At 32.2% G+C, this 20,421-nt stretch overlaps 2 protein-coding genes and 1 long non-coding RNA gene across 7 annotated transcripts in view; 2 read left to right on the forward strand and 1 right to left on the reverse strand.

Moving 5' to 3' along the window:
• LOC148601014 (uncharacterized) overlaps window positions 1–1,673 on the forward strand; it is a 2,061-nt gene extending 388 nt beyond the window's left edge. The window contains exons 2-3 of the long non-coding RNA XR_015917146.1: window positions 294–389; window positions 1,449–1,673. This is a non-coding gene — a long non-coding RNA (uncharacterized LOC148601014). The remainder of the gene's footprint in view (window positions 1–293; window positions 390–1,448) is intronic.
• LOC148601013 (eukaryotic translation initiation factor 4 gamma 3-like) overlaps window positions 1–3,415 on the reverse strand; it is a 22,320-nt gene extending 18,905 nt beyond the window's left edge. The window contains exon 1 of one of the 2 annotated variants that reach the window (XM_088555418.1): window positions 3,309–3,415. The gene's annotated coding sequence lies outside the window, so the exon portion shown is untranslated. The remainder of the gene's footprint in view (window positions 1–3,308) is intronic. The other variant, XM_088555420.1, reaches the window with a different exon arrangement.
• LOC148601015 (uncharacterized) lies at window positions 3,220–20,248 on the forward strand. Of its 4 annotated transcripts, XM_088555413.1 has the most exons (17): window positions 3,220–3,468; window positions 4,366–4,433; window positions 6,202–6,427; window positions 6,986–7,514; window positions 9,268–9,352; window positions 10,345–10,788; window positions 11,875–12,378; window positions 13,079–13,187; window positions 13,521–13,645; window positions 14,281–14,322; window positions 14,921–14,995; window positions 15,585–15,725; window positions 15,895–15,954; window positions 16,985–17,095; window positions 18,639–18,670; window positions 19,220–19,364; window positions 20,036–20,248. In XM_088555413.1, exons 3-17 carry the CDS (start codon window positions 6,220–6,222, stop codon window positions 20,141–20,143), a joined length of 2,718 nt encoding a protein of 905 aa, XP_088411539.1. In that variant the 5' UTR covers window positions 3,220–3,468; window positions 4,366–4,433; window positions 6,202–6,219; the 3' UTR covers window positions 20,144–20,248. The 4 variants fall into 4 exon arrangements, with proteins under 4 accessions (XP_088411539.1, XP_088411538.1, XP_088411540.1 ...); XM_088555412.1 differs by lacking the exon at window positions 4,366–4,433; XM_088555414.1 differs by lacking the exons at window positions 4,366–4,433; window positions 14,281–14,322 and having other exon boundaries at window positions 3,319–3,468.
• Window positions 20,249–20,421: the final 173 nt, after the last annotated feature.

Here is a 20,421-nt window from a genome sequence, read left to right on the forward strand (position 1 = left end):
AGTAGTTTAATGGTCAATTCATAGAGTTAGTAGTTAATTTTTCTTATCTTTACTTTGTATATGTTAGTGTATTGCAATATATATTTATAACATCAAAAGATCACATTAACATCATAACATAACATCACATTAACTTAGAAATAACTGTTTATAATCTATTTTGCTTTAATCCTACCTTTAACTACCAAAAAAGCAATCACTCACTAAATGTATCGGTCCTCATTAACACGATTGTAATTGCAGATACATATTTTTAACAACTCATGTTATGTAATATTCATATACCACAACAGTTATAGGTACGGATGATTTAGCGGATGAGCATCAGGAATTGTTACAAGTACGAACCAAACCTGTCGGCCTAGCTACACGTTTCAAGAGAATTGACGGTAGGAATCTCATTTAAAAATATGTATAATATACGGTAATGGTGTAGTAGCGCTTAGAATATTTACGAATAATATTCGTAGAGCGCAGCTTTACGTGACTGTGGCGGTCGAACCTAAAATGTAAAATATGGGCACAACATTTAAATTTAACAAAACTCTAGATTTGGATTGTGACTCAACAAATAAACTCAATAAATTTGGTAAAAAGATCGAAATTTAGAATACAGAGACGTATTCAGCATATCAAAGCTCACCAAAATATCAAAGTTGGGCAATGATATTTACCATATAGCTGAAGGGCCAAAACTAAGTACAGCTCTGCCTTAAAAACCAGGCAGATGCTTATAAAAGGTGATTCATGCATTTCATAATACCTGCAAATCTTCTGTTGGCCCTGTATTAGGATATATAAATGCTAATAAAAGTAGTCCACTATAGATATTAAAAATCAAAATTTGGTTATGTTCTACTACAGAAAAAGTACGGGAAAATTTCCCACCAGAATTTGTACACTATAACCAGTCAACAAATATATCAAGATACATAGGAAAACCAAAAGAAAATTTTTATTGGTCTTCAGTAGACCTCATAGAAAATGTACTCAAAAATAAAAGTGCAATTGAAATTGCCCACTGGAGATATTAAAACTTAAATTTTGGTTATGTTTAACTACAGAAAAAGTACAGACAAAACCTCTTGCCAGATGTTTTACACCAAAACCAGTTAAAAAAATATTGCGCGATAAGAAGCAGATCCAAAGACATGAACATAGGAAGAGTTGTTTTTAGGACCTAACAAATATATTTATAGTTCTATTGTTTATCTTAATATATGAATCCCCCTGCCTGGTTTTTAGGCAGAATCATACTTAATACTTGTTGCACACAATCAAAAACGAAATATTCACGATTGAATTAATTGGTCAAGAAATTAACAAATAGTTCAAAGTAATGAAATAGTCATATTTAAGGTACATTTTGTCCATTATTTCTTAATTCTTTTGGTGAAATTAATTTGGTTCATAATAATTTTTTTCAGAATTATATTTATCATTTTCAGAAGAAACCACAACTGTTCCAGAAACAGTGACAGAAAGAGAAGAACCAGATCTTCCAGCATTTCTCCCTTCCGGTTCGAGGAATGAATATAGAATTAATGAATGAGATCACTACAATCCGCTGTTTATTTGGATGATAAATACGCATACACGAGAATGTTTATACGACTTCAGCAGTCGTATAATGTTATACGATAATGTTAAATTAATGTGAAGTTTTTAACCAGATTTCGTACTACATATATATATTTCCTACTTATTGTTTATTTTCAGCTGCCATTTTTTCAAAGCAATTCAAATAGTTTTGATTTTTAAAGTTTATCTGGGTCTTTAATGGACAAAGACAAACTTTAATAGCTTGTTTTTTAAATGGTGGATTTATCATCGTTATAGCGTACATCAGTTGCTATGTTTTATCTTCAGTTGAATGCTTTTTTTTGTCTTGTCGTACCAGGATCCAAATCCATTATATGCTAAACAAAATGAACTCATGTGAATGAATAAGAGTTGAAACAAGTATCTGTTGTAGGTATTTTTTGTGAAAGAAAAACAATTAGTGCTTCACTGTTGATTTAACAGTATGTTTATGTAATGTGTAATATATCAAGATTGAAGTAAGTTTCAGAGGAAAGATGCTTGCACAGCGTGTAGGATATTATATCAATTAACAGTAATTGGTATTTAAAGTATCCATAATAGACACGTGGAATACGTCGATCCACCTGGTGGCCTGTAATAACCTTTAAACAGATAATAAAACAGGTCGGATATTACGAAAGAAAAAAATAGAAAATGGGTCAAAAACTGAAATGGCCAGGTTGCCCGAAAATATTGAAAACTCAGTACACAGGAAGTAGAAGTGCAAAACACCTGAATTCGTACCCCACTATATGGGACCTAATACGTAATCTAATGGTTGTGTTTCATAGTTACTTACACGCTTTATGTTTTATGGAAAACTAAAGAAAGAAACTGTCACATAATATTTCCGTGAACAAACGAAAAGCAACGCCTATCCGACTAATTACTTTTTTTTAAAGTATAAAGAAAAGCCACCAGCTGGAGGTTGGCTTGTTCGAAAACATCTTGCAAGGAAACCGGGTAGTTGTGATTATATATTAAAGACATTTTCAGGGGCGAGTTTCAGTATAATTTATCCCACGCAAATAAACTGTTAAATAAATAAAATTATCTGAAGATGCTGGGCAAATGACGTGCAGGCTATCATGTGGTGAAACAAAATTAAAAATTAACAACCAGAAAACAAACAAATTGGGATTTGGTTGCCTTGTGCCCCTTTAGGAAATAAAAAAAGTGAGTCAAGTTCTTTATCCATCGAATGGGTAACAGGAGTAAGTCAAGCTTAATGTCCCTCCAGGACTTGAGAAAAGAAAGTTGAGCCCCATGTTCATCAAGAGGATTATAGGGTACGTCAAGCCCCATGCCCCCCTGGGTGATAACAGAAGTAAGCCAAGCCCTTTGTCTCTCTGGATGACGACAGGCGTGTCATATGCTTTCCTGAAGATAACGGGATGAAGTTAAGTGTACCTAGTACAAATTTCTTGAGAGAGTTTATGAAAAAAAACAACAATTGCTAATATACTACAAATATATTAATAATGATAAATCATTCTCAATGCATGGTTATTACCTGTTTCAACAATAGATGAATATAACCGAAAATATATGTAAGAAAATTATGACAGTACAGTAATCACACAAGTGATTAATCATAAAAACAACAAATCAAACCTGAAATAAGATAATCATACAATTCAAAATATTGCAAATGTATGATATGTTTCAAAGTAGAGAAAATCCGATTGAAATTGTATCAATTAATTCATTTGTTCCATATTTACCTTTGCTCTAGATTTAAATACTTGTGAAAAATCAATACACAAAGGATTTATCGGTATATTTTCCGGAAGTCACATTTACAAAACGAAAGTAGAATTTTAAATGGTGGTTGACGGATGTAATTCATTTCCTACATATCACAATTTGGAATGAATAGGAAGGGTAAGGTTATAGTATCATCGTAAATGTTATTGTTTCTCAATTAAATTGTTCGTGATAATATATATGCAACACGTATTTACGAACAGACGATAATACAGGTTTTTACGAAGTGAATTTAAATATCATTAACACATACCACCTTTTTCATCACTTCGAGAAGTCTTTTGTTAAAGGTGATGTAAATGTGATTCAGTTATGAATCTTGGATTAGTATTGTAATAAGGAAGAATTGTATTCCGTGTACAATACTTTATCGTATGTATTATAAGAACCAACACAGAAATAAGTCGTATCAATTAAATGACAGGTAATATATCGTAAACTAGTTTTTGCAGGTGCGTTGCTGAGGCCAAATTGAAGTGTAGGCAAAATTACGGCAGGGGGTCTGGTAGGGGGTCCAGGGGGCGAAGCTCCGCGAAGATAGCGTTTTAGAGCATCATTTATGCCTCTCCTGGATGTTTTTTAACCTAAAAAAAATTATCAAAATTAAGTGCTACGCGCCTGTTTTGTCTTCTGTATTATGACGAACATGCCATGATGAACACAGCATCTCTTGCTAGACATGGTAATGCTGCAATATTGTTTATCTTACCACTAAATTTTCAGTTGTATTTGGATCAAGGGGCGAATACATACGTTTGCATCAAGGGAGTCTGATTCAGAGGGTTTTGCCCATTTGTGCATCAGAGGAGATTTGCCACTTGAATCTTGCTTTATTTACTTGTACTGGTTTCTGTCTCTTCTTTCTTTATTTGGGTATATTTCCCTTGAAATATTATTGATATCGCCTTTATCTTGCTAGGCATGATTTTACGTTTAACAAGTAAGATATTATTTTCTTTAAATATCACAGTATGCTAGGTAGTGCATCAATACGTTTTTCATTAATTATTCAAGGTTATTGTTACAAGGCATTAAAAGGAAGAAGAGTTTCGAAAATATGTTTTCTTAGAATCATATAGGAGGTAATTTATAGTTTAAAAAAAAATTATATACCTTTTATGTTTCCTGTATTGCTTTACAAAAAATTATATACCTTTTATTTTTCCGATATTGCTAAATCCGCAGTGGCCAGATTTCAAATGAGGAGGGTTGTGATTATGCCAAAGTACTTAAACCACTCTGCATTGTATTGCGATTCCCCCCCCCCAGAATTCAGCAATTTATTGCCTTTGTTTGTGTTGTTTCGTTTTCATTTTCAGTTGACCTTTATGTTGCTGGAGTATGTAGTGGCAACTTTTTTACTGTACCCGTGTATAATGTTAATTTGGGGGCCTGTTTGTCTTGTGGTACGAGGGTTTCCTCGTCTTTTATTGAAGACCAATACATTTAGCTGATTTGTTATACCGGTGCGTTAGTTATCTCTTCGACGAATTCGAAATTTACGTTCTCGTTATGTTTAGAATATTGAAATGTATGGTATGTCTTCCAGTGGCGGAAAAAAGGCATTTTTATCTTCAAGGGAAATTATTCATATATTGCAAATATACCCTTATACCTTATAACTATAACTTTTCTAGCATGCCCCATATGAAAACATTGTCCATTGTATCAAATGATGCGTTTAGGTAACTTACGTAAGTAGTAACTATATGCGACCTTTTTTTTTAAATAAATTGCTAAATCAAAATTTTGCACAATGTTCGCAGAGACCAGTACTGACGTATCATTCTTATTTATTTTTTCATATGTACATTTTCTACCTTTCATTATATATATATATATTGACTAATTTAATACATTCCACCTTCCACCAAACAAGTAGTTTAGTGAGATTTTAATACTTGATTATGTAATAACTATATTGTAACATTGGAGTTGTTGCATTTTCCAACATGTTGCATTCTACAATCAATGATACTTTTAGGAGTACTTATTACTTATTTCATCAATAACTTCTTCTTTTCCATTTTGTTTTATTTTCTTTTTTTTAATTTATTATTTTGGTCGGTTTAGTTGTAAAATATGTAGATAAATGAATAAAATACCACGAAAAGTTACTCTGATTAAGTTAAATGTACTGCTTACAACATTACAAACACTTGATATATTATAATTCATATTTACTTTACAAATATTACTTAACGTTTGTATGTATTTTTTAATCTGGTTTCTTTATGTTGTTCATTGTCCTTTTTCTGACTTTCTTTTCTCCATTTTTGTTCCTTTGTTTATAGGGATTCGGATTTAGCTCAAGTCATGATCGCAATTGATTTCCCATTCACAACTGTGCAGTTGATAGGAAATTTCTAATGTTTGTTTTTATATAATCGTCAAGATCTTCCATTTGTTGGTGTAGTCAGTAATCAACTAATTGTAAAACTGCATGCATTATTTGTAATAGTATGAAATGCTATATCTTTTTTATGTTTTGTTCTAAATGATTATTAAGACACATATGAACATTTCATTAACAAAAACTTAACCTTTAAGCATCTACACGCGCAAAAATGTTTGACAATAAACAAGTATTTAGAAGCCAAAGGCTGGCAAAATTATCAGTAGGCCTTTGAAAGTTTCATTAATGGGCCAGTATTTTATTAACTAATTCTCTTTAACATGATATGGTCTTGATAGGACTGATACTATCATTAGGACTAAAACTGTATGAAAAAACTTAAATAACTTTAAAAAAAAAATGAAATGTTTTACCTACCTATGGACCCTAGTTTTAAGAGAACGTAAGCTGAAACACATGTACTATTTTTGTCTTGACTTACACAATCTTTGCAGGCTGAAAGATTTTTAGAAATGGCAAATGAGGAAGAGATTGATGGTAGTGATTTTGTTGGCCTGGATGATGAAGAAATATCGCTAGAGGCATTAGAGCAGAGACTTCAAACATTACAGGAGAAAAAAGAACAAATACAGAAAAGAAAGCAAAAAGAAGAGATACTGGCCAAAATAAAACAGGCTGAGGCCGAGCTTTCTTCCATGCAAAGCTCATCTGCCTACGCAAGTCAGTTGCATTTATCTTTTTAATGAAGGCTTCGAAAACTACAAAATCAAATGCTCTATTCGGATTTTATATCACAAAACATTAATTATTTCAAAATTTTATCGATGTTTGTTTTCTTTTTTTTTAATTTCAGATTCAATTATATGTATTGAAGTTGCCTTGTTTTGGTACTTGACCTAATAGACCCATAGGTGCAATCCAGTCACATGGATTTCAGATTCATGCATTATGATTTTTTTCTTCAAATCATGGCTGATGTCAGTGCTACGACAACTTTTCATCGTTGAACAACATTTGTATGCTAGTTTACATGTTCTTGAACTCGTGAGGATATGGATTCTGACATTAATATAAAAATTGATATAAGCTTATGAAATTGCTAGAAATATTTTTCATTATTGAGATAGCTTTATCAAAAACTAAGATTCCACACCAGTTTACATATGTAGGTACATATAAGTGTATATAAATTGACGTCAATGCTAATATTATTTAATAGATGATCCAATGTTTAAGCATTGAATGAGATAGGTTTGATAAGAACGATTTCAATTTCAGAAAATGAAATAGACCAATGGGACCAGCAGAAACTAGAGGAATTTTTCAAAACGAAGGGAATCCGTGTCAAGAAAAAATCTCTTAATGAACTGAAATCGTTGGCAAAATCAATTTCGGAAAGTAAAATTTCGGATTATGAAGTGTCCATACCTTCTGAAGCGGAACGCCGAACTGTACAAATTGGGGAAAGTGACCAAACATTCAAAAGTGTGAATGACATTCAGACTTGGTCTAAAGATTTGACAGTATTTTCAATAGTACAACATTTCCAAGTGTATGCTTACATTCTAACGTCTTTTGAATTCTCCGATGACGTCAATCGTCTCATGAATCTTCAAAATGAGGACGGTTTTGTACTATATAAAGACAAATGCATAGATTCAATAAAACAACATTGTCTTGGAAATAACTATTACTATGTCGCATGCTCGTGTTCCACGAGCTGCAGCAATTGGAAGAATATAGAAACAGTATGGCTGCTTTTACACGAAATAGAAGGACTAAAATCAGCTGGATGCTCCTGTTCAAGGTATTTGAAATCCCTATAGAATGCCAACATATACAGCATATATCATAAAGCAGATCATTCCCATTTCCCAATAGAAAAAGACAAAACCTTGATTACTTAAATTTATATACAATAGGCAAAATTATTTTGTATTAAGATTGAACTAAATTTTGCGCAGGTTACCTTTTACAAGATTCAAGATTCAAGCTTCAAGCAGTTGGTTGCAAAATCCTTTTGATAACGTATATCCAAAATGTATTTAAGCAGCACGTATAAAGAGCACCAAAGATAAAAACAATAAGTATTGGTAGGTTTAAAATTTTCTAAATAACAGATTATGCTGTTTTCATTATTTTTTTTTTATCTTTTAGTTATGTACACGTATTACCGTGAGCATATTCGAGCAAATTTTAAAGTATAATATATATTATTCATTTTTATGCTTACCGGGCATTTACTGTTTTACATTGTTTTACATGTTCTGGCATTTACAAATATTAACTTTTTATCGTATAGTGCCAGCTCTAAAGTGTGTATGTGTGTGTGTGTGTGGTTAGGTGAAAGCTTTGTTTTAAGAGTAATTAAGGGAACAAGATTCTGGTGGGAATCTAAAGAATGTAATCCAGGGACAAAGACCAGACATGGAAAACAGACAAAAACAACAAACAAAATGAAGTAGCTAAAATAATACATACAAAGTAACAAAAGTAAATGATCAACTCGGACTCCACTAAAAACTTTGGGCATGGACCAGATGCACCGGTAGGATAAGCGTCCTCTGATTTTCTAGAAATACCCGCCGAGTTGCTCATAAAAAGTCAAGTCCGGAGTAGACGAAAGAGGATAGGAAAACTATGACACGTTGAACAAATCAGTTTTCATGGTGCATATTGATAAACCGCTACGATCCACGAGTTCATGGTGACGACCATAAAACTTCTGCAGTGATGACTTCAATCTTGTAGCAACATAAGTCTGTTCCAGAAGCGTAATTGTATGATGTCTAGCGCGATACAAAAAGTCTGCGTAGTTACGGTAAACTCTGGCATAGCGTATGACTTGTGATATGAAAACTCCATAAGTGCTGAAGGGATATTGCCACAGATGAAAAGCAAATTGACAATTCTGAATGAAAGTCATCACGTTTGTTGTAAAGTTTGGTTAAGTTTTCATTTACCATCGATCTCTAAGTGTAGGTCAATATACGAGGTTGACTTCACAGTGTCTGTAGTATCCTTTATCTCAAGTTCTTTGGGGTAGATGCAATATATCAAATCCCCCAAACTAGGATTGTTTAACGATAATACGTCATCTACACAGCGGAAACTGAGATTAAAGGATCTATCTACACGATTTTCCTTCGGATCAGATCAGCTATAAAGTCAGCATCATAAGAGTGAAGGGATAGGTCAGCAAGTAGAAGACTCAATTTCTTCCCATCGGAATGCCGACGGTTTGTTGAAAAAACCCATCCACCATACTGGACAAATATTTTGTCGATCAAAAATCCCAGCATTTTGGAAACATCTTTTCTGTATATTTGGAAGATGATTTGGAATTAATTCTTTTACAAAGAATGAGGAACCTCTACCAAGAACTATGTATTTGTATCTAGGCGTACCATCTTTTTTGGAGAGACAGCGATGTATAATTGTTTTGAGTCGGGAATTGAAATTCACAAATTCAAAACTGTGACACTCTTCGAAAATTAACCCACGAATATAGGAACATCAACAACTTATTTAACAAAATTAATACTTTATTTTGAATTCAGAGACAATGGTTGTTGTCGACATGTGATTGCCTTTCTATTAACCCTGGCTTCTTTCGAGAAAACAAATGTGAGCAGGAAAACAAGGGTAGGACATTCGTATTTATTTAGTATTTATCAAAAAATACATTACAAATGCGGTTGCATTGTTGAAAAGAAAATAATATATTGATTTTTATACGCCCGCCTTAGGCCGGACGTATTATAGTATACCGTTGTCCGTCCGCCTACACTTCGGACAATAACTCAAAAACACTTTCACCTGCTTTTATGAAACTTCGGTGAATTGTACATATCTATTGACATAAGCTCCCTTTCGATTGATATAAATTACAGATTTTTCGTTTCCTTGTAATGAATTTTTATACATAAAATAGGCGGAAACGGCAAAGGAAATTTATTCGTTGAAAAATCATTGAAAATGGACCATTTGTTATGATGATCGACTAATAAATATATAAAAGGTACTTGGTAACCTTGACAAAAATGTGTTTTGAACAAGATAGAAATAAATTGGTGAAAATCAAGACAACAAACTTATTTAAATTTGAGGTGGCCTTGATGGTGCCAATTTTTGTGCAAGTTTTATTTACTTTTTTTGAAGGGGGGATTTGACAGGGCTCACAGTATTTCTAGTTGATTGTATAAATACTTTGAAAGCATAAGGACAAGTTAAAAGGGCAACGGGTGTATCATTCGCTTAAAGCGCAGTTCTTTATTGTTTTTATTTTTTTTTTTATAGTTTTAAGCTTTATTTTGTACAAAAGTACATACAAACAGAGAAAAATTTATATACAGGCATTGTTTGTTAAACTCTAAATGTTTATATGCTCGGTGTGGACATCTCTGATTGACATTTATCTACAAGTTTGTTTTCACGAAACAAGCATAAATGATCTTCATAACGTTGTGCAGTAAAGGAAAAGTATCATTTACTGATACAATACACGTTCAAATAAACATAGGTTTGTTCAATGAAATACACCGGGATTATCTCCCCTTTACCTAAAATAATAAGCATTTTATATTCGGTGGGTAAGCAATAAACGATTATTGTCTATAAAGATATGTCTTATTTAGAAAGAAACAAGGGATCAAGGGACCCAAATTTATTCCGCTCGAGGGTCAGCCGCTTACAAAGAGAGCAATGGTCAGGTCAGTTCTGATGAAAATACGGTGAAGGTATCTACGATCTACACAGAGAAAAGTGATGACAAGGAGGACACGCATATTGATGTATGGACTCCTCCATCATTCTTAAGTAAAACCAAAGAAAACAAAATTCAGCTACCTACTGACGGCACAGATCCTGGATCCTTTCAAAGCAAAGTTTTGAAAGAAAATATTTCTCATTTGAAACCGATTGAGCAGGTCCACGACGTAACTGCTGCAGATGATCCTTTCAAACAATTACGTCAGCCATTTACGGAAAAGCTTGATACAGATACAACAAAAGGTCAGGGGGCATCTAATGATTTTCCAAAACGGCAAACAAAACAGATTATTGTTCCATTTCCGTCCTTGGTACGTATTGGATTTAATTATGACATGTCAACAGCGATTTTCCTATTTTTATGGGATTTTTTTTACAGTAGCTTTGGGCGTTGAATCGTGACCATCAGGATGTTGAGAAACTTATATACATCAGGGCAATAATTTTTATAGAATAATTTAAAAATAATTTCGAATTAGAATTTACATTGTACAGAAGTCAGTGAGCCATGATGATTGATGAACAATTTGATAAAGTAGAAAGGAGAAGGGATATTGTGATTCTTACAAAGCTCCATTTAAATCATGTACAACTCTCGAAATTAATGTACAATAGGGAATTTCAATGCTGAAATTTTAAAGATATGGAGCATATTTCTCTTTAAAATGATTACAAAACTATTTCTTGTATTAGAGAAATGTTAATTTCAATATAATCCTTTAGTCTTCGTCTCAAAAATGTAAAATAACAAATAATGTCATTGGTAATTTAGTTAAATCTTATAGAGGTGTTGAAAAAAAAAGTAAAAATGGACATTTGCTCAATCATCATTTGATGTTACAGTAGAAAATTATGAATTGTATAACTAAACAAATTAGGTAAAAACAGTTAACGGGCATAACAAATTAGCAAGAAATAGACAAAAGTATAACAAATGTCTAAAATGTTAACATACGGTATGCTTTCATAACTGCTAACATTCAGTTGTTTGCACGTCTATCTGGTACCCTGCAAATAACAAGATTTTATAATTATTTAAGAGCATCCAATGAATTATATTGCGTTCGTATTGCTCGTTTCCGTAACGTCTAACCTGTTCATTGTCTTGTTACATCCCTTGAATAATATTCACTCCCAATTTACAGAATATATTATAAAGCACCCCCATTCCCATTTCCAAACAGAAAATTTCATCGTCGCCCATTTGTTCCCCTATTGATCTTTTATCTAATATTCACACTATAAATATGAGTTTTATTGTTTTTATTTCTTCAGCACACCCAATTCTTATTCCTGACCCCCCAATATACCAAAGAATAGGAAGTTTACCCCATGCAAGTACTATATTACTCAAGGCTATGTTCGTTTTACACATTCTTATACTTTACTTTACACAGGAAAATCACGAGATGAGAGATAAGATTAAGAAGTCAGAGTCGGGAATGAATGTTACACAAACTCCATATTCTACGGAGATTGGTGTTCCAATATTACCTGAAACAAAGCCTTTGAAGCCAAACCCTGCACCATTTAGTTCAAATTATTTACAAGATATTATGAGAACAATTGAAAGTAATAATGCATCTGCTAACATTATCGGAAACTCCGTGGGACCGCTCATGTATCCAACGACGCAAGTATTTACTCCTGTGCAACCGCTTGTTTATCCTGGACAGACATTTGCAAAACCACTGATACCAGCTAAACCCGCTTCGATTTCACAGCCAGCATATATGCCTATCTTACCATATCCTGGAACTACAAATACAGTACCACCCAGAGTAATGCAGACTTCTGTACCAATTGCCAAGAGTAATGTGCAAGGTCATATTCATGCAAATTACAATCCTTCTCCTTCCATTGCTAATGCAACAGAATTAACAAAACCAACAGTACCTGTGGTATGAAATATATCATTGTAGTATGTGTACATGAAATGCTCAGTACATTACATTTCTTTAAAAATTAACGCATTTTGATAAAAGGAAGAATGGTGAAAAAATCATCTGTGTTTGAATATTTTAGTATCAGTCATTTAAAAAACAGAAAGGCCTAAGGTCGTCATTAGGTTGTTGCACTTCAATTTTCTGGATACAAAATGTACATATTGTGAATTGTCAGTATATATACGTTATTTTTCTATCTTCGGTTGATTTATGTTGGCGATGCATGCATGGTTTTCTTAAAAATACGAATCTAGGTCCAGTTTCATAAAACATCTGAAATTGAGATTATACTGAAATCCTTCCTCAACTCAAATTTCGACAAATCAGATCGCTTAATTTTTTTTTATGAAATCCAGGTCTGATTATAGAAAGGACAATAACCGTAATGTCAAAACATGACATGTGTAGACAGAAAAAAAGTTTGTTCTGAGGCATTTCCTAAATCGTTAATCATATCTAGGCAATGTCTAAATTTTATCTTGATTGCTACTTGATTAAACCGTAACTTTTTTCCATTATTAATATAAAAAAATCAATTTACGTAAATAACTTAAATAAGGAAAAGCATATAATACACATAAAAAAATGAACTATGTGATACTGAGTAAACTGATAACGGAAGTAACGTTATTTACATTACTTTCTTTCTTTATAGAGCAATCAAAGTGATGCATATGGTTTTTTAAAAATACTGAATGATGAATTTGAGGAAATTAATACTCAAAAAGAAATAGCCATTCGTCCTTTAGAAACGTCAGGAACAGGTATTAATATAAGTCTATGTAATGTGAAAAATAGAAAGAAAAGAAAAAAAAAATGTAACAATGTTCAGATGGTAAACTTATTCGGAAACTAATTTTAAGAGAAAAAGCCATTGACTAAACCAATAACACTCGATTTTTCATTCTAGCCTCCTATTGCATATCATGCAAACTCGGCGTGCAAAAAACCTCGCCATTGCTACAAGCTGCTTTGGTAATCTTGGTTACTTGTCTTTTTCTGAATGCATATATGTAAGGATTTTACCAGTTCAAACGTTTTTGATAATCTCAATGCCATTTAAGCTAAAACAATGTTTCAATTAAAACGTATTTCAGGCATTACACAACAGAGGAAAGTTTACAGCCGCAGATTTTTATTGTTTCTCCAAAAATCTAAATTTGCACAAACGACTCCTGGGAATCTCCTTGACATACCTGACATTATCATTTCTTCAAATGATGTAAGTCTCAATTTTATTTTTATCAATAATAGGATAATAATAATAATAATAATAATAATAATAATAATAATTAACATTTATTTATTTTTTCAAATCAAGATTATTGTGTTAGAGGTATTTCAAGAATAACCACGATGAACAATTTAAAACACACGGAACCAAAAGACAAGAAAAGCAGTAGTTGTAAACGAAAGTAAACAATAAAAAAAAAGTAAACAATCAAATTAATAAACAGAAACACAGCACTGTAGTAATTGTCCATACGTTCACTAATGAAATTGGCCAGAGCTCCGATGTTGTGTTCTTCGTGCTATTTTGGACTACATCTAGGTACAAACCTTCATTGCTTAAAATATTAGAAATATCTATGCTTTGAAACGTACGCGATTTTATTTTGTTGGACCTATCTGAAGTATAGACGATATCATTTTCCATAATCACACAAGATTTACAACTCCACGGAATCTTACATAAATGAATCTGTTACTGAAATAATGCAATAACTGAAATCTTGCGTTTATTTAATGAAATTGATGGATAATGCGCTGTTACATATGCATGTGCCTGAAATTGAATAACAACCTGCTATGTTGAATCTTTTCGAACTGAATAATGAGGTTTTATATCTTTTTTAGCATAAATTGGCCACTGGATACTTCAAAAGCGCCCCTTCGAAGGTGAAATATGTATAACGATTTTTTTAATGATTTTAAATCTTCAGTGCCTTTGTTTCTATCTTAGTGATATTAACTCTTGAGTATTTACAGTTATTCTTATATTGAAATTATAAATAAAATGAATATATCGTACCACAGTATTTGCGTCTTTGAAATGGATAATCTTTACATTCTATCAGTATACGGGGATGCAAGGTTTAAGAGTTGATGTATTGGGAATAAGAAAGGATTATGCTGTACGGAGATGGGTATTGTCGATTAGAAGAATAGAAAATTAGGTTACAAGTATTCATAAAATTGAATATTATATTCGATTGAACTTAAACAATAGTTTGCCTTTTGCAAATCTGCAAAATAGAAGCATGGAAAAAAATGATTGCTATTCAGTAAACAGTAACTTGATCATAATTGGTATGGATGCAGAAAAGTTTAGATCAACTACATAAAGGTAGTTGATTTGATCCTTTCTGCAAAAAAACTTTTTTTTATTTGTTTTGTAACTGGCACGTTTATGTTATCCGTATAAGTTAGACTCACTGTAAAGGTGAGAACCAATAAATCTGGGTAAATATAATGTTCTATTACTTCTGCTTTTCAGAAAAAGACTACTCCTAGAAAAACCGTTGAGGACGAAAAACCTGAATCTGTTCCAAATGAAATTATGAGTACAGAGGTATGGCATAACATAAAAACTGATTTAAGTTTTCTACAACTGACAACAAAACATTTATACATTTATATAACAAAAGCTCCACTTGATTTTATAAAGCTAAAATAATTTATAATTGACAACAATATTGCTAAATTGTCGGTTAGTTTAAGTCTTTCTCTGTGTTAAGACTTGTCAATTCCCTTCAACGTATTTTGAGCATCTGTTATTTTCTGTATATTCGCTGTCTTACGGATATATCCACAAAAAGGCTTGTGTATTACCAGAAATCAATATCTTTTAGATAACACCAGCCTAGTAGGTTTTTTGTAAGCCACGAAAGATGCAAATCCTGGCTGGGACGTCACCTCCCGCCCAGGTTATTCATCCCACAGCTGATGGTTCGCCATTTTATTTACCAATATTTAAGAACAAAAATCGTCCTTTGCGATAGCCCCTAATCATTGTATACTTATAATAAGAACGTACTTGCGCATTTATTTGGTTTCTTTTAGTTACACAAACTTATGTAATCTCTCTAACTTACTGCTTTGGACTAAGTTTTACGCTGGTGCATGTGTGGTGTTTTATTATATTGTTTATTTGTTTACAGGATGTTATGAGAAGGGTTATCAGCGCTATCAACATGTTGAAACATGGTGGTGACACAAAAATGGTTGTCAATGTAATATCAGAGCTACCTATAAATAATGAGGATAGTTTAACCAGGGTGGTTAGTTTGGTTGTTGATACAGTAAGTATAAGTCTAATCAGGTTTGTTATTTAATGTGTTGACTCAGTAAGTGTCAGTCTGACTATGGTTTAGTTTGGTTGTTGATACGGTATGTAACAGTCTTCTTATTTATGAAAAAGATATTTATGTTGTTACTTTCAATTGACTTTAACATTTTTTGTCTTACCAGGTTGCTGAAGATCCCAGCCTGACGTCTACTTGTTGTAATATTTGTCGTGTCCTAGCACGGGTAAGTTTGTTACTGCGCTAAAGTAGAGTGATTTTAGAATATAGAATACGTTTAATGAATAAGGTCAAGTATTTGGCGTCAGAATTTTCCTATGAGGCCAGTAGACTTGTTTCTTCAAAATATCGAATTGTATCCGCACATTTCCTACTTCAATATAATGAATGTTTTTATTTCAATTTTGCATGCAGGAAATGATTACATGCAGTATAACGTTCTTGTATTGTTCTTAATTGTTTAGATAAAACGATTTTACTGTGTTTTCGTTCCTTATCTTTATCATAAGTTTTCAGTCTGGGTGTAAAAATATATGTGGCAAATGTACTTATTAATTATGTATAATAAAAAAACAAACATTTATAATAAAGACAATTATAAAATAAGACGAAAAAAAAAAACCAACAAAAAATCAGTCAGATTAACATTTACATTATTTGAAGACAACCTAGTGACATTTCAGACAAATAGTACAAATAGACAAATATAAGATATTTTGGGTAAAAAAAGTTGAAAACTTAATGACATGTTTGACAATAATGCAAAAATAAGATGGGTTTTGTTAATATCTTCCTGAATCATGACAAAAATATCGGGATATTTTATTAAGTAGAAGTCAGACAAGAGGTGATTCGTGCAATAACCCGTCGAATTTACTTTTATTTCTTATTCAGAATCAATTACAGCCCACACAACCAGTTGTAGTTTTTCATTTGGGCGCTTTTGAGATAAAAATTACATAGATTGTACATAAAAATTAACACTTTGCAAGCGTTATCATTCCTGATGTTGTTCGATTTGGTTGGTTTTTTTGTGGGAGACAAAAGTATGATTTTCTCAATTGTACTGATCTGAATTTGAAAAGAAGGATAACTGTTAAGTAAATATATAGCACATGTAGACCAAAAAAAAACACTGTTCTTTTGGTGGTTTTTTTTTTACCAATCACTTTATTATGCACAGTGTCTGAATTTTATATGGACTGGTACTTTATAGAAGAATAATCCATATGTTAATAAGTTGTTGTTCAAATTAGATTAAACTTCCAAAAGGGGATGATAGTAATCAACTAGTAACATTTTCGTCTGTTTATGGAGAGAAGTTTGAAAGGGAAATTGAATATGGAATTATGAGCAGACCAACAGAGGCAAGTATATAAACGGATTCAGAAGGGAAGGAGCATTACCCGAAAACCTTGCTCGTTCATAGTGAAAATCAATGGAATTCACTAGGCACTAAGGCAACTTTCTATTGAGGACAGTCAGTGGGTCCTCTCCCCCATTGGTATTTTAGCATCAACAACTGAGTAGTTTGCTAATATAAATAAAGAACTGTACTCGTTTGAATATGAACACTAATTTATTCTGGTGGTTCATCTACTCAATGGGTTTTGTTGACTTGTACATTCCTGAAAGTCTTTTTGAAATTTGTTTTTTTTTTTTTAACTTTGTTTTTTTTTATGTTATTCATTGTTTTTATCTGAGTGACTCGTGTTTGTGATTCTGTGTTAGACTTTCGAATATGTTTAAACTTAACTCTACCGAATTTTTTCATAGTTTTTTTCCTCTGTCGTCTACCCCGGACTTGATTTTTTATGCGCAACTCGGTAGGTGTTTCTAGAAAAGCAGAGGAGGCTTACCCTACCGGTGCACCTGGTCCATGCTCCCAATGTATTATTTCAGTTACTTCATGTTCTTTGTTGTGTATGTATTATTTCAGTTCCTTCATGTTCTTTGTTGTGTATGTCTGTTTTCCATGTTTGTCTTTGTCCCTGGATTGCTTTCTTTTGATTTCCGCTAGAACCTTGGTTCCCTTGATTACTGTTTTAAATCATGATTTGCCATTTACATTTGATGTATATGTAGAATTTCACATACAGCTTTTACACTTGTTTACCACATCAGTAAATATGGGATTAAAATGTCCTTTTTTGAGGGAGGTTTTAGGCGTTGAACCTTACAATATATATTCGCAGTATGTGTTGTATTATTCTGAATGATTTATATCTCATACGCCGACGAATTAATTCGAAGTTGCAATATAATGCACATTTTAAAAGTGATTTCTAATATTTGTTTACCGCTATTTTGTCTCAGTTGTATGTCAATACCTTGTGTCCTATACCACTTTATATGAATGGGTGGCATTTAAGTAAGATATAGATTAGAAGTACATATTCAACGGATTTTGAATTCTAATATATATTTCAATAAAAATAAAAATAAACTGTTCATATGACAAAAAACATCCAATATCCTATACATACTTTCCACATTGTGAATTCACATTCAATGTGATTTTCACCTAATTGAACACATGAACTTTGCCACAGATTTCACTTGAATATTTCAATCGAAGTTCATGATCTATGAATTAAACGTTTAGTCACTGAATTTCATATAAATACATGAATTTCACATGATGCTCGAGTCACACGAATTTTCGTGTACACTTTTTGCTAGTGTAAAAACTATATATATACTGATTTTTTTATTTACTAGACTTGCAATGTAGCATCAAACCAATGTCAACAAAGGTACAAATATAGAATATTATTTTATTATACAAAAATGTGCGCCACGAAAAAAAACTACTGAAAACAACTCTCGAACAGCATGACAATTTTATAGTTTTTTTTAAAATATCTCTATTTTGTTGCATTGCTTAAGTTATTTAGAGTATTTTTGCAGAGCTACAGAAAACGTGTAGAAGAGATTGCAAGGTAAGTGTTAAATATATTAACACATTAAAGCATAAAGAAAGTTGCAAAATGTATGTGTTTGGCATTGTTGTTTTTTTATTTACAAATATTCTGCCAAACTTTTTAAAGTGGTGTCATCAGATAGAAGTTCCCTGCTAAAAGTGTTTGGCACAATATTTAATTTGACCTACACAATAAGCATTCTTATTTTACTGCTTGGCATTTTATTTACTGTTTTGAATATGTATATATAGTAAAACAACTGTGTGATATATATGTAAGCGTACGGGGTCTATAGCGAAACAAACTCTTCTAAACAACGCTTTCATTTTTAACAGCTGTTTGATATATTTCAAGATTGATCGGATTTTGACACAGTCAGGATCTTCTGACAAACGCTACAATGTAGGTGTCAGTCAGTTCTTTAATGAATTTGTAGGTTAATCGGACCAATACCTAATCCCGCTTTCTTAAAGACAGCTTTAGTGAAGTTATTCAGATTTTTGTTGTTTTCTAGTCGGGAAAAAATTAATTAGAGCTTTTCAGTTGTATATGTGTTTTACTATTTAGGTTTACGGGGTCAATAGCCCGTCACACGCTTCTGAAGAACGCTGATATCCATGATATTTTGATGAAACTTTCGCAAAGCAATCTTGAGAGTTTTTGCATACTTCTAACTGATGTTTGGGATCGTATGGAAAAATGCAAATCTGGGGTAGGATTATTTTTTTCACTATATTAATTTGAAATCCGTATTTCATATTTCTATCGTAAGTCAAGCAGAAGAATCGAAATTGAAATTCGACTTTTACCGGAGCTTGCATGTTAATGTAAGAAAAACAATGAGCGATCAGAACTAAAAACAGAATGTCTATAATCCATGGACAAAACCTTAATAGAGAAAACAGACGAAAATAATAAATAACACACATTCTCCAGACAAAGACACAAAGAAACTAATAAAGAACAAATTTACATCACGGACCACTAAAACGTAGAACATGTACTAGATGGACCGATTGTGTAACCGTACTTTGCTTTTTATTATCACCCACCTAGTCTATTTTGAGTTCAAATGAAAGAAGGAAACAAATCCGTTCTTTTAATTTAGATTGTTATACACTTACGATCAACGAATTTGTGGTGTCAGTCGTACGAAACGTGATATAAACTTCTTAATTTGATTCTTTTAAGAACGTCGCAGACATAGGGATTTATAATTAATAAATGTAAACATTGATTGATAGGATATTTTAGTAGTAGAAGTGACATTTGTTTTCATTTCTGACAAAATCACAATTCATTGGTTTATGAACACATCGATAAATTGATGAAATTTGTTTTAGGTTTATGATTTTTTTACTAGCACATTCTTGTGTTTTTCAGGATTATATAGATCTTTACTATGGTGTGATTGACGCTGAACTCAGTAGCAATGACCAACCAACTTCGCTTAAATACAAACTTCTTCAACTAAAAAATAAGCGAAGATGATTCCACTGTAAGAAAATGGTCGTCTTTTAACTCTTTGTGTCATTCTTGATTATATTTTGTACAGATTGATCATATAACAATAAATTTACACTGGTCATGATATAATAGTTTTGTTTAACTGACTGCATTATACAATGAAACTTGTCTACACAAAACCCCATTTGGAATGTCTACTTTGTTTTGGATCAAGCAAGTGCCGGTATATCTAGATTAAAAATACCTTTGATCTGATATGATTGAGTGTTAAAACGTATATATATTTGGACACGTTTTCGGCT

Source organism: Perna viridis, chromosome 12 (genome assembly GCF_037379345.1).
Source record: "Perna viridis isolate PV_CMFRI_1.1 ecotype Kerala chromosome 12, ASM3737934v1, whole genome shotgun sequence".
NCBI lineage: Eukaryota > Metazoa > Mollusca > Bivalvia > Mytilida > Mytilidae > Perna > Perna viridis.

Coding starts and splice junctions, on each gene's coding strand:
- LOC148601015 (XM_088555413.1), top strand. CDS start 6,220: ATGGCAAATGAGGAAGAGATTGATGGTAGTGATTTTGTTGGCCTGGAT. Junction 10,789..11,874: donor TTGTTCCATTTCCGTCCTTG/GTACGTATTGGA, acceptor TACTTTACACAG/GAAAATCACGAGATGAGAGA. Junction 12,379..13,078: donor CAAAACCAACAGTACCTGTG/GTATGAAATATA, acceptor CTTTCTTTATAG/AGCAATCAAAGTGATGCATA.